Source organism: Vombatus ursinus, unplaced genomic scaffold (assembly GCF_900497805.2).
Source record: "Vombatus ursinus unplaced genomic scaffold, bare-nosed wombat genome assembly UNPS02014822.1, whole genome shotgun sequence".
In the NCBI taxonomy this organism is placed as follows: domain Eukaryota; kingdom Metazoa; phylum Chordata; class Mammalia; order Diprotodontia; family Vombatidae; genus Vombatus; species Vombatus ursinus.
In genome coordinates this window covers 11,286,736-11,301,237 of record NW_020954600.1, presented here as the reverse complement: position 1 = coordinate 11,301,237, position 14,502 = coordinate 11,286,736, and the positions used below count along the sequence as shown (strand labels likewise).

At 41.9% G+C, this 14,502-nt stretch overlaps 1 protein-coding gene across 3 annotated transcripts in view; it reads left to right on the top strand.

The window, feature by feature from the left end:
• The window catches only part of RAG1 (recombination activating 1), a 28,718-nt gene extending 15,157 nt beyond the window's left edge, over positions 1-13,561 (top strand). For 2 of the 3 annotated variants that reach the window (XM_027837835.1, XM_027837834.1), the window contains exon 2: positions 6,531-10,162. In XM_027837835.1, coding sequence (XP_027693636.1) covers positions 6,551-9,694 — 3,144 coding nt within the window. In that variant the 5' untranslated portion in view covers positions 6,531-6,550 and the 3' untranslated portion in view covers positions 9,695-10,162. Of the gene's footprint in view, positions 1-6,530; positions 10,163-13,071 lie in introns of those variants that run through there. The other variant, XM_027837836.1, reaches the window with a different exon arrangement.
• Positions 13,562-14,502: the final 941 nt, after the last annotated feature.

The window sequence follows — 14,502 nt, the reverse complement described above, 5'->3', positions numbered from 1 at the left end:
TTTCTGACATGCCCCACTCTACATATATGCTGAGGATGGACTCATTTTTCATTGCATGGGATTTGGGAAAATAGAATTATCCTAGTTTAGTTGACAATTTGCCCAAAGATAGAGTGGCCAAAAGTTGGGGTTCTAATCTAGCATCTACCATGGACTTGCTTTGTGTACACATGAAAGTCATTTAATTTCTCTGCCATTAAATAGGGTTAATACCAATTAAAATAGGGTTCTGCTAAGGATTCAAAGAGGGGAAAGGAATCTATGCATTGTAAATGACATTTTAGACATGGCAGGGGAGGGCTTCCACAACGGGATGGAGGCAGGGGATAGGATGGGATATGTAGAGACTAGTTTCACTAAAGCAACATGTGTGAGAAGGGGAGGAACAGGAAATAAGACTGGAAAGGTAAGTGGGAACCAAATCAGGGAGGATTTTAAGTTTTGAGGAGTGTTTTTATTTTGTTTTGTTTTGCTTTTTTTCCAGAGATTTGAGTCAGAGAGTGAAAGGGTAAAGACCTGTCTTTTCAGAATATCACATTGGTTGCTGTGGGTTACAGAAGAGCGACTGAAAGCTGGGAGACCAAGTAGGAATTGTCAGTTCTTGGCAAAATTCGAAAGTTCAAAGGAACCCACTGAGAGAATAGACCTGCAGTAATGACCTGTTTCCCAAGGGGACCTCAAAACAACCCCTCTGCAGGGCTCCCACAGAGCTAAGCTTCCTAGAGAGCCAGGTGCCAGCTGGAGTTGGGACTGCCAGCCTCTGATTGGCTGAGAGTAATTTGTGGTTAACCCCACTGGGTGTGGGGAGGCTGGAAAGGACAGCAGAGGGCTAGATAAATAACACAGCTGCAGTTTGCTCTATGGAATAGGTGAGAGCGAGATGGAGAAAGGCATTGTGTTTGTTTCTGAGACACTGTAACGTCAGCTGAATCATAGACTGACACCAGCCTTTACCAGACAGCTCCTAGTGGAAGGTAACACTCTTTTCTCAGGTTCTGGATATGATATGCCATTTGTCTCCTTTTTTATTATTATAATTTGATTTTTCTCAATAGAAATAGTTGAGTTCTTTTTTGGGGCTGGTGAGGCAGAAAAGGGGAAGACTCATAGAAACTTGATTTTCCTTTTTAATACCTGAGGGAATAAGGATTGACATAAAGAAAGGGATGAGAAATAAAATGTTTTAGCTCCTTATGGAGATGAATTCTATTCATGATTGCCATCTAGTACAATGCTGGTATATAGAGGGTGGCTAATGAATGTGTATTGATTAGACAAATGAATAGTCAAATAAATTAATTAGGCAAGGGATGAGTCTAAGACTTTGTTGGCAGGTATTACTTAATCTAAACCATAGGGAATGAACACCTACTATGGAATCTCAGAGGAAAATGATAGGGTTCCTCTGTATTTCTTGACCCAGATTTGACCAGTAACATTTGACACCTAAAGTAGTTTAAAGTTCATGAAGCTATTGTCTTATACCTCATCTAATTTGTATCTTCCAACAGCCCTTTGAGGTAGGTTCCATAGGCATCATGGATCCCTTTTTACAGATGAGAGAACTGAGCTTCAGAGAGGCTGAGTGACTTGTCATGATGAGATAATTTGTAAATGTCAGAGATAGAATTTCAATGAGGCCTTTCTGATTCCAATTCCAGCATTCTATGCCCTATACAACCTGCCTTTCTATCAAGTAATAAAGGATTTTATTCTAAAGGGATGATCCCAGAAGCAGTGTTCCTTGCCAAATATCTTAGGGCCAGGCAACTCTGTCTTCTGACTTGGGGGTGGGGCACATTGTGAAATGAGTACTAAATTTTGATTTGGAAAACCTGTGGTTGTGCCACTATGTGGCTTTATTCAAGTTATGTAAACTCCCTGAAACTCAGTTTACTCTTCTGTAAAATGGAAAGCCTAGGATTACTTACTTAAGGCTGGAAAGGACCTCATAGGTTATCTACTTCAACTCCCTCATTCTACAGATGAGGGAACTGGGGTCCAGAGAGATGAAGTTGTAAACTTCAAAGTAGCAGGAGAGTTGGAATAACAATGGTCCAAGAAGTAATAGGGAGCCATGGCAGTTTATTGAGCAGAACCTGGGTGTGATCAGACCTGTGCTTTAGGAAAATTATTTTGATGGCTGTGGGCAGGATGGTCTTATAACTGGTGTTATGTTTTGGCTAATAATGTTAATTAAGAGGTTAAAAAGTGAGTTGAGTGGTGAAGAGCCTGTTTTTGAAGGTTTTCAAAATGATCATGGATGCATTTCTTATACTAGTTACCAGTGGAATGTTTCAAGGATCTATGTTCAACCTTGTGGTAGTTCACGTTTTTGTCAAAAACTTGGGTAAAGTACCTAGATAGATGACTTAGATAGCTGATCAAATTTGCAGATGGCAGAAAGCTGGGAGGGATGGCCAACACCCTGGATGGCTAGAAGATCTGGCCCAATCTCATGTAATAAAATTTGCTAAGGATAAAGATTTGAAAAAATCAATTTCACAACAATAAGAAAGAGAAGTATGGTTAGAACATAGCTTGTCTGAGATTAAAAAAAAAGAAGACCTCAGTTGCTTTGGTGGGTTTCCACTAAAGCAACTGAGGTCTTTTTTTTAGTACTTTAAGGTTTGCAGAGCATTAACATATATCAGTTTCTTTGATCCTCCCAGTGCTATTATCCCAGTTTTACAGATGAGGAAACTGAGGCAAACAGAAGTCAAGTGACTTGCCCAGGGCCACACAATTAATAAGTGTCTGAGGCAGGATTTGGAGTCAGGTTTCCCTGATTCCAAGTCTGGCATTTTATCCTTTGTGCCACCTACTTGTTGACTTCCCTGGGCCTCAGTTTTCTCTTCTGAAAATTGATGTGTTTAAATTAGATAAGCTCTGAGATTCCTTTTATCTCTAATCCTATGACTTTGCACAGCTCCCTCTCACTTAAATCCAATTCACTTGCATATCATGGCATCACCTCCCTGATGTCACGGTCCTCTTCAAGAATGAAGGACAAATAACAACAATAAACAATCCTATGACTACTGACTTGCCTTTGTATAATGCTGCCTCCATGTTCAAAGTGAGACCATTCACATTTCACAAATGAGGAAACTGAGGCCCAGAGTGGTTATGTTATTGGTTCAGGGTCATGTTGGCAGCAAGTGCCAGAGCTGGTGTTTGAACCCATGTTCTTTCACTCCAGATCTATGGCTCTTTCCTCTACACTGTGCTGATTCTCATCAAATCTTACATACCTCAAAAATATTAACAGGTGTAGGTGGAAGTCTGCAAGCGTGCTTTAGGTAGGAGTTACAGAAAAAGTGCTGGAAATGGAGTTAGACAAGGTTGGGGTCAGGTCCTGTTTCTGCCACTGATTACCTGTCTGACCTTAGTGAGTACGTTACCCTGTCTTAACCTCAATTTCTTTACCTATAAAAATGAGAATACAGAGTGTCTCAAAAGTCCTGGTGCAGTTTAAAGCTACTCAAGCTTAAAGGGCAGTCAGTAGGAGGAGTTAAGGAGGCAGATTTAAGCTCCTAAGGCTTAAAACTGCACTATGACTTTTGGGAATAGCCTGTATACTTGTCCCAACTATCTTACTATCAGATTATTGTGAGGATCAAGTTTGGTTTTGTATGTAAAGTGGTCTTTAACCATAAAATGTTGTATCAATGTGAATTATTATTCTTATAGCATTCTGTGTAGCTTTTTGGACCAGCAGTTAGAAAGACCTGGGTTCGAGTCTTGCCTCTGATAGCTGTGTGACCCTGGAAAAGTCACTTAATCTCTATCTACCTTTGTTTCCTCATCTGTAAAATGAAGTTAAAAATACCTGCAATCCATAGTTTAAAGGGTTGTTGAGAGGCTCAAATAAGATCATGTGTGTGAAGTATTTTGTTAGTTTTAAAGTATGATGTATGTGTCACTTATTGTGATTATTACCTGAAAGAGGCTAGGAGGGGCACAAGCCAAGGGGATAGAAAATGATAATCTCAGAAATCAGTGAGTGGAGTTGGTAAGAGATTCCAGAAACGAGCTGTCACCTTAAGCTATGGGACAGAGTTGAGAAACATGAATGAAGACAGACCCTGAGGAGTGTGTGACAGGCTGTGGTTGAGAGGCGTTGAAGGATTTTGAAATGGTTCAGGGCTCTGTGGAGAGCACATTGCTCTGTGCAAGGAACGTTTAGCATTCTTTTTAAGCATCTCTAAGAGAATTGCTTTTAATTTTAAAAAAGCCTCCATCTTAGAAGCATCATGCATGGAAAATCGATTAGATTTCAGTAGTTTAAAGGAAAAAGCTTGAAAGTGAACTGTCAGTTGGTGGATCTGGGGAACAGCCCTTTGTTCACTCTAAGAGGTATGTTAGCTTGAGGCTATGTCTCTATGGTGATAAAAATCTCTGGTCAACGTGGTCAGTTAATTCAGTGAAAAACCAGTAGTGTGGTGGAACCAATTGGTCACAATGATTGATCTAATCGCTCAGAGTGGACACAGCCAGAATTTTAGGACAATGGCTGACAGGTCAATTTAATTAAACACATATTTAATGGTCAGTCTAGTAGCTCACAATGTATATAACCTGAATCTTAGCACTATGATTGACAGTTCAATTTAATTCAATACATGTCTATTAAGGCCCTACTATGTGCCAGATACTATACCCAGCGCTGCGGGAGATACAAGGATCGATAAGACGTTATCTTTGCTCTTATGAGGCTTATGATCTAGTGGAAGAATTTGACGTATACACAAATGCATATGCTATCAAAAAGGACATGATTGGAGAGGTGTAGAAAAGGTATAATGTGGGAACTCTGAGAATGGAAATTTCAGCTAGGTGGCGCAGTTGGACAGAATATTGAATTTGGAGTCAGGAAGATCTGAGTTCAAATCCTGCCTCAGACACTGCCTAACTGTATGGTTCTGGGCAAGTCATTTAATTGCTCTCAGTCTCAGTTTTCTTATCTGCAAAATGGGATAATAATATCTCTTGCTCCCAGGGTTGTTATAAAGATCAATATGTAAAGCTCTTTGTAGGCTTTAAAGTGACATAGGAATGTTAGGCATTATTTTTGATGAGATTCTGAGACAGGCACTTGAAGGAGTTTTATAAGTAAAGTTGGTGGGGACAGGGGACTGTAGGAATAGGGAATGATGCATATGGCATGAGAGAAGACATTGAGACAGAGAAGTACAGGTCACATGTGGGGAGATTTAACTTGGCTAGTGGGTGGTGTGTGTTTGAGGGAGTAGTCTACAATGCTTAATTAGGAAACGCAGGTACTGTTTTCCCGCTTATATACCAAGTGGATTTGGTGAGCTAAGTAGGTAAGGGGCAATTCTAGAGGGCATTATGAATAGTAGTCCTAGATCACTAGATCAGCCTCTATCCCAATAAGTAGAATTCGTCTTCAGTAGGTGTTTGCTGGACTATTGATGGTATGTCACTGGTCACTTGCTGGGGGATCCTAATCACAAAGCAATAACCACACCTACCTCATTCCACTTCAAAAACCCCCAACAACCCTGCAGTAACCAACTATTTGCCAATTAGAGGACAACTGGGTGAAGCCGTGCTAACTCTTCAACAGATCATCTTTGTAGAGTATCTAAGTCCTTTGGAACTTTTCATCTGGAAAATTCTTCATAGGGCACCACAGAACAGAGAGAGTATGGCACAGTGCCCCGCAAGTTTGAGGAATCCATGGATTTTTATAGCCAATGTAGATACAGCCTTATAATTTACAGCAACATTCTCTAATTAAAATTGCAAGCATAATTACAATTCATAATACTTATTAACTTGCATTCATAAAGCTCAAGTTGGCTTCATCCTTTCACTTGGTGAATAATTATTTTCTTTGGGTCTGTAGTTTTATCTCCTCTTTATGGCCAGTTTGGAAGGAATAAACAATGAAGCCCTTGAAAGTCTGTTTTCAAAAGCTGGGAATGGAATGTCTGGCTAGTGCAGCGAGGGGAAAATCAAAGTAGAGAATAGTAATAACAGCAGGGATTGATATAATGGGCTAAAGTTTGCAAGGGGCTTCACATACATTATCAATTCAATCCACGAGCATTTATTAAGTGCCTGTTATATGTGGACACTATGACTGATTGGAGCTTTACAGACAATTCCTGGAGGTAGATGCAACAGGTAGTATTCCTTCCTTCCTTCCTTTCTTAATTTCTTTCTTTTTCTCTCTCTTTCTCTCTCTGTCTCCTTCCTTCTTCTCTCTCTCTCTCTCTCTCTCTCTCTCTCTCTCTCTCTCTGCACAGATAGGGGAGTGACTTACCCAGGATCCCACAGCTAATAAATGTCAGAGGCAGGATTTGAACCCAGTCTGGTAATGCTGGTCCATGACACCAGGAGTTATCCTTTTCTGTAACTGCCTCTATTTTGTTTTAGTGATAATGTGGTATCAGCTTTTACCTATGAGTTGAGTAAATGAAGTGTCTGGCAGTAGAGTCATCATTTATCATTCATTTCGTGAATTTCCACCTGATCTGACCTTCTCCATTTGTTCCCAGGGGCCCTCATCCTTGCCACCATGGAAATACCAGTGGCCCTGAGTCAAGGACTTAGCTCTGCACCAGATGAAATCCAGCACCCGCACATGAAATTTTCTGAATGGAAATTCAAACTCTTCAAAGTGAGATCCTTTGTGAAGCCTTCTCCTGGAGAAGATCAAGGGCCAAATAAAAATGCAGTGGAAGGCCAGGCCTCTCTAGAGGAAACTCCAGAGGTCATAGGCGGCACCAACATTCCAGCACCAGAAAAGCCAGCCCTGGTCCAGCCAACATTCACAGCCCATGCCAAGTCTTTAGAGAAGCCCACTGATGTTGGAAAGGCCCGGGAGAAGGCAATTCACCAGGCCAGCCTCCGGCAGCTTTGTCGCATCTGTGGTGTTTCCTTTAGAGCTGATGGGCAGAATAGGAGATACCCTGTCCATGGTCCAGTGGACAGTAAAACTCAGGGTCTCCTCCGAAAGAAGGAAAAGAAAGCCACCTCCTGGCCAGACCTGATTGCGAAGGTTTTTAAAATTGATGTGAAAGGGGATATTGACTCCATCCACCCCACCCACTTTTGCCACAACTGTTGGAGCGTTATGTATGGGAGATTCAGCAATGCCCCACGTGAGGTATACTTCCCAAGGAATGCTGCCATAGAGTGGCACCCACACACGCCATCCTGTGACATCTGCCGGGCAGCCCGCCGGGGACTCAAGAGGAAAGGCCGTCAGACCAACCCATCACTCAGCAAAAAGCTCAAGGCTGTGGCCAACAGAGCTCCAAGGACCCGTCCCCCTAAAAGTCAAACCCAGCTTCGAAGCAGCAGCAAGGATATGATGAAGAAGATCACCAACTGCAGTCAGATGCACCTGAGCACTAATCTGCTCGCCGTGGACTACCCCGTGGACTTCGTGAAGGCCATCTCATGCCAGATTTGCGAGCACATTTTGACCGACCCAGTGGAAACCACCTGCAAGCATTTATTCTGCAGAACCTGCATTTTGAGGTACCTCAAGGTCCTGGGAAGCTATTGCCCTTCTTGTCAATATCCTTGCTTCCCTACGGATGTGGAAGGCCCAGTCAGGTCCTTTGTGAACATCCTCAGTTCCCTGGTGGTGAGATGCCCGGTGAAAGACTGTGACAAAGAGGTCAGCCTTGAAAAATACAACCAGCACATCTCCAGCCACAAGAAACCGAAAGAGTCCTATGCGTACATTAATAAAGGCGGCCGGCCCCGGCAGCATCTCCTGTCCCTGACCAGAAGGGCTCAGAAACACCGTCTAAGAGAACTGAAGCTGCAGGTCAAGGCTTTTGCAGACAAAGAAGAAGGAGGTGATTTGAAGTCAGTGTGCCTGACTTTGTTCCTGTTGGTACTGAGAGCGAGGAATGAGCATCGACAAGCTGATGAGCTTGAGGCCATTATGCAGGGCAGAGGGTCGGGCCTCCAGGCAGCTGTGTGCTTGGCCATCCGGGTCAACACTTTTCTGAGCTGTAGCCAGTACCACAAGATGTATCGGACTGTGAAAGCCATCACTGGGAGGCAGATCTTCCAGCCTCTACATTCCCTCCGGAATGCAGAGAAGACCCTTCTGCCTGGATACCACCCATTTGAGTGGAAGCCCCCTCTGAAGAATGTCTCTGCTCGCCCAGACATAGGCATCATTGATGGGCTTTCTGGGTGGTCTGCGTCCGTGGATGACTACCCAGTGGACACCATTGCAAAGAGGTTCCGTTATGATGCAGCGCTGGTGTCTGCCTTGATGGACATGGAAGAAGACATCCTAGAAGGCATGAAATCCCAAGACTTGGGTGATTACCTGAGTGGCCCTTTCACTGTGGTGGTGAAGGAGTCCTGTGATGGGATGGGAGATGTCAGTGAGAAACACGGGAGTGGGCCAGCTGTGCCTGAGAAGGCTGTTCGTTTTTCGTTCACTATCATGAATATTAGCATCACTCACGGTCAGGACAGCGTGAGGATATTTGAAGAAGCCAAGCCCAATTCAGAGCTGTGCTGTAAGCCCTTGTGCCTCATGCTGGCAGATGAATCTGACCATGAGACCCTGACCGCCATCCTGAGTCCCCTCATTGCAGAGAGAGAGGCAATGAAGAGCAGTGAATTACTGCTGGAGATGGGAGGCATCCAAAGAACTTTTAAATTCATCTTTAGAGGAACTGGCTATGATGAAAAACTCGTCCGGGAAGTTGAAGGCCTGGAGGCTTCTGGTTCTGTCTACATCTGCACCCTTTGTGATGCCACCCGGCTGGAAGCTTCCCAAAATCTCGTCCTTCACTCCATAACTAGAAGCCATGCCGAGAATCTGGAACGTTATGAAGTCTGGAGATCCAACCCGTACCAGGAGTCCGCAGAAGAGCTGAGAGACAGGGTGAAAGGGGTCTCAGCAAAGCCTTTCATTGAGACGGTCCCTTCCATCGATGCTCTCCACTGTGACATTGGCAATGCAGCTGAGTTTTATAAGCTCTTCCAGCTGGAGATTGGGGAAGTTTATAAGAATCCCAACGCATCCAAAGAGGAAAGGAAACGATGGCAGGCTACCCTGGACAAGCACCTCCGGAAGAAAATGAACTTGAAGCCCATCATGAGGATGAATGGCAACTTTGCCAGGAAGCTCATGACCAAGGAGACTGTGGAAGCAGTGTGTGAGTTAATTCACTGTGAGGAAAGACAAGAGGCCTTGAGGGAGCTAATGGACCTTTACCTCAAGATGAAACCTGTGTGGCGCTCGACATGCCCAGCCAAAGAGTGCCCAGAATCTCTTTGCCAGTATAGTTTCAATTCACAACGTTTTGCAGAACTGCTGTCTACCAAGTTCCAGTACAGATATGAGGGCAAAATCACCAATTACTTTCACAAGACCCTGGCCCATGTCCCTGAGATTATTGAGAGAGATGGCTCCATTGGAGCATGGGCCAGTGAAGGGAATGAATCTGGTAATAAACTCTTCCGACGTTTCCGGAAAATGAATGCTAGACAGTCCAAGTGTTATGAAATGGAAGATGTCCTGAAACACCATTGGTTGTACACCTCCAAATACCTCCAGAAGTTTATGAATGCCCATAATGCCTTGAAAAATGCTGGGCTTATTGTCAACGCACAAGCAGGCTTTGAAGAATCCATTGGACTAGAAGACTCACTGGAAATTCTTGATTCAATGGAATTCTAAATTGGGCAATTTCCTAAGAGTAGGTTTTTCAAACCATTCTTCCACTGGGTTGCCATGGGTATTTTCCCTCATGTAGTAGCCTTCACCTCTATCTGTCCTGGGGGATCACCACCTCCAAGAAATGGTTAGTTGTTATGAAGGTCACAGATGGTGTAGCACAGTCTAATGAATGGTTGAGTATGAGTGGATTGATCTGTTTGAGTGGATTGATCTGTTTGAAAGGATTAGAAGGGAAACAATGGCTGTCAGTCTTTTGAAGGTTCAGTAACTCAGGTCCTGAGTAGGTTCAGTAACTCAGGTTCAGTTACAGGAGATGAGAGATCGACATGTTTGTCTAAGTAACATAGATGTAAAAGCTATAGATGCAGAAGAGGAATCTGTAAAACCAGTCAGGGACTTCTCATGGTTCCCACTGCTTACATTTTATTTGTTGTAATCATTTATGATAATATCATTGTACTATCATTTTTATTATTATTACTATATGTTATTTTTATTTCATTTGGGTAGTCAGTCTTCCTATGTGATATTCCACACATTTACTTTAGTCAACAAAATTTCCAAAGAATTGTTCACTTTCACAAAATAGCAATTTCTCACATTTGCCTAGCTAAGAGGGATCTGCCTTGTAGTCAAGAACATAAACATTCAAATCCTGCCTCTGATTCATCCAGTCATAGTGCCCCAGACTCTTGGTTACAGATAATTACCAATCAGCATCTGCGGAGGGAGTTTTTCCATTAGGAATTCCCCACATATGATGAAATCACAGGCATGGGTCACATTTGTCCGGTGTTTTATGCTTTTGAAAGCGCTTTACCAACTAACATACCATTTGGCACACAGAGTCTTAGCGAGCTGGAAGGGACTTTAAAAATCTAGTCTGAGCTTCACATTTTACAAAAGAGGAGAATGAGACCCACAATGGGGAGTTGACTATTTAAAGGCACAAGGCTAGTTGTAAATTCAGTGACATATAGGTAGAAGTGCTATATTTTAAGACTGCCATTGCAAAATGTGCCTATATCAATCTGAACATTTTACAATGAAAGTGGCACCTTTCAACCCATGGGAAATTGAATCCATTTTTAACTTTACATTGTGTCCATAAGCTTGGAGTTTGGGAATTCATTTCCAGACAAAAATTGCAATTAAAAAACATTAGACTATCTCATGTCAGGGGTAGAGCTTTATGGAAGACTTTAGTTACAACAATTTGGTAAAGAATGGGCATCTATGAAAATGCAGCATTTTTTGGTTGGTTTGTTGGTTTGTTTTTAAGTAATCAAGGCATTCTGCAGTACCAAGAAGTATTTCTGTGATTTCCCAAGGTCAGGGAAGCTTTCAAAATGTGAGATTGCTCCCTGGACATATATATATATATATATATATATATATATATATATATATATGTGCAGTTAAATGCTTTGCTTTGAATTTGACTGCCATTTTTTCCCCCATCAGAAACCTGGTTCAGCTCACTAAAACCAGGTTTAATATGGTGTTTTTCTTCCATTGTAGACTGCTGCTTCTATTATCTCCTGTTCACTTTCCATGTGATTAAATTTTCACTCATAGATACCCTAATACCTTTTTTTTTTCCTATGTTAAGTGGCTACTCACCAAAATCATCATGACCTTGCCAGCTCTTCAATGGGCAGGAGATATGAGGCTGACTTAAAAGAGCTCACAATTTCTGGATTAAAATTCTGTAGGTAAATTTGCAAATTTGGGACCCACCTAGTAACGAATGGGAATTAAGCTGAAGAAAGGTCATTAAAACCTAGAGTCCTTTCGGTTGCTTAGAATATCATCATTTCTTTTTTTGTTGTTTATTTTTTTAAAAAGAACTAGAGATGTGCCACTTTCCTGGCAATTTGTAGTAGACATGGGATTTTATGTGTTAGCAATTTATAATGATATGTTACTGTTAATTAGGGTTTTCTTCTTTAAAAAAGTGTTTCATGGCCGTAATTGCCATGGTTTTCATACAACATATCAGAGCTTTGTAATTTACTTGTCAGCAATGGATCAGTGCCATTGTCTACCACTGCTGTTTTTGGTGCCCTTCTAGGTCTTGGACCAGGGTGGCATCTCTGACTTTTCATATGGAATCTGTTCTCATTGCTGTTGACCCACAGTGTGTTAAAAGACTTTATATATTTGGCTGATGAAAGTATGTGCATACATTTTACCATCAAGAGGCGGTGGTGTATAGTCGATAGGAGGATGGCCTTGGCATGGAAAAGACATGGGTTCTCACTACCTATGTATGTAGCAGAGCATGGGGGAGATACTTTATCTCCCAACACTCCAGGAAGACCTCTGATTCTGTAAGTTCACGAAGAGTCACTGATCTGCATGGGTGAATGGAAATTTCACAATCAGTGTTCCTCATCACAGTGAAATTGCAGGGCCATCCTCATTTTTCCACTTTCCTATTTTTTTTAAACTTTGCATTTATTTTATTTTAGTTTTTGGTGAGACAATTGGGGTTAAGTGACTTCCCCAGGGTCACACAGCTAGTAAGTGTCAAGTATCTGAGGTTGGATTTGAACTGAGGTCCTCCCAACTCCAGGGCCAGTGCTCTATCAACTGGGCCACCTAGCTGCCCCTAAACTTTGCATTTTCAATGAAAACCGTTAGCTTTGCTTTTTGGACCCCACCGCAAAAAATAAGGTCCTCGTTTCAGTAAAAGTTATTTAATCTCTACGGGTAGGAACATTGTATGATCACATAGCCGTGGTATATGGTCTATTAACTTGTATGTTTGTCTCTCTCCATTTATAGTATGCTACATGACTGTAGATTCTTTCTCATATCAAATTCTAGTTCTCTGACTCCGTGGGAACTCTTTTGAATGCATGTGGCTAACAGTGTGATTTATAGCCCAACTTTTCCAATAATCTGCTAATCAAATCACATTTTTGCTAAGCCCCAGGAACATTTGGCCAAGGGAACATTTCCATACACAGAAAGGCTACAGATCTAGTTGTTGTGTCCCTATTGTTGAGATTGCAATATCTTCTACACTTGTTTCCTCCTCAAATTTTATTTTTAACAATGCCTCTTGTAAATGCAATAACATACTCTGGGGAAATTCACCACGTCGAACAGAGCTGCTTTTTGAAGCATGGACTGGGACCTGGGAAGAGCAAAGCATTATTCTCTGAGCTCACACATCAACCCACTAAGGCACCCTGCAGAGACGGTGATAATGCTTGATGGAAACTGATGAATGCTTGGCATGAGGTCAAAAAGTGGTTTGGGATTAATAAACATGTACAGAGATGCTAGAGCAGGAGAAACATATGTCTTTTTTTTTTTTTTTACCAGGTGAACTGGAATTTATTTCTGTCTCAATTTGTTTTTGCAAGATTTAGGTGAAGATAAAGATTTGTCTGGTTGAGGGTTTGGGCCTCACATTGCATCCAAGAGAATTCAAATTCCACACACCTTCTAGGCAAGATTTGCAAACAACAGCGAGACAGCGGTCTGGGGAGAAAGGAGCCGACCCTCATTTGGATGCAAGTGCTTTCTGATTGAAGAGATTCATTGTGTCTCCAGTCGTTTTGGGGGAGATGATCTGTTCTTCCAAATTTTAGGTCCTTTGAGGGTGGGGACGTGCTCATTTTACCTTTCGAGATTCAAATATTCTTTCTGCTACAGTAATCTGCATGAATACCTCAGGTGATAATTTATGTGAGATTGCAATGGACTTCTTTTATGGGTATGTGAAAAAAAATCATTTTGGAGTTTGTGTCAGGGTTTCCTTAAGCACTTTTTTGGGGTTTGTTTTAGAGAAGAAAAACTGATTCAGATGCAATGAGTACAGTGCATGGCGTTGCGTGGACCTCTATTTATAACCTGAGCATTTCTCAGTTAAATAAAACGAATTTACAGTTTGGTTTCCTCTGTATTGTTGTCATGTAGCTAAAAGATTTTTGTCTGAATATTTGCAATAAATGTTTGATGACAAAAAAAAAATAAGCATCTTAATTTGTGTTCAAGGGATAATGCAGAAGTGTCCAGGCAAAATACATGTCATTTAGGGAAAAAAAAAATAATCTTGGGAATGAGGATGGAGTATACATGATCATGAATGTGGAAAGGATCTGTGATTGTGTCAGTGAAGGGAACTTCTGGGGTGGGAACTCTTAGGCAGCTGACTGTGGAGTGGAGAGAATGATGGACTTGGAGTCAAGAAGACCTGAGTTCAAATCCTGCCTCAAGTGCTTGCTAGCTTGTGTGACCAGGGGCAAATCATCTGACACTTTTTGATATTTCTGCTTCCTCATCTGTAAAATGAGGGAGTTGGATTCTAAAGTTGCTTCCAGCTCTGTATCTATGATTCTGTGAGAATAACCCCACAGGATGCTGTAGGTAAGCCTTAGGGAAGTGCCTGAGGCATATAATTGGTAAGTAAGTTTCCCAGGGTCTCATAGCTCAGTGTCAGAATTGGGGATTTGCCCCTTAGTTGTCTGGGATCCAAGCCCAACCCCTGCTCTTTTCACTATCCCTCATTGCATTGGGCGTTCAGTTAAATGATATTTCAGCATGATTTCCTTGATGTTCAAGGTGTGGTTTGGTTACAACAATTAATTGCATAATCACTGGCCCAGGATGTTTGGGGTATGCTTATATCCAATAAGGTATTTTACATAAAAACAATACCTTTTCCCCAAGGAAAAATCAAGGCAAGTCTAATGAAGGCAACAAGCATTTATTAAATTTCTACTACGTACCAGGCACTGTGCTAAGTACTGAGGATACAAAGGAAAGCAAAAGGGTCCCTTCTTCCAAATCTG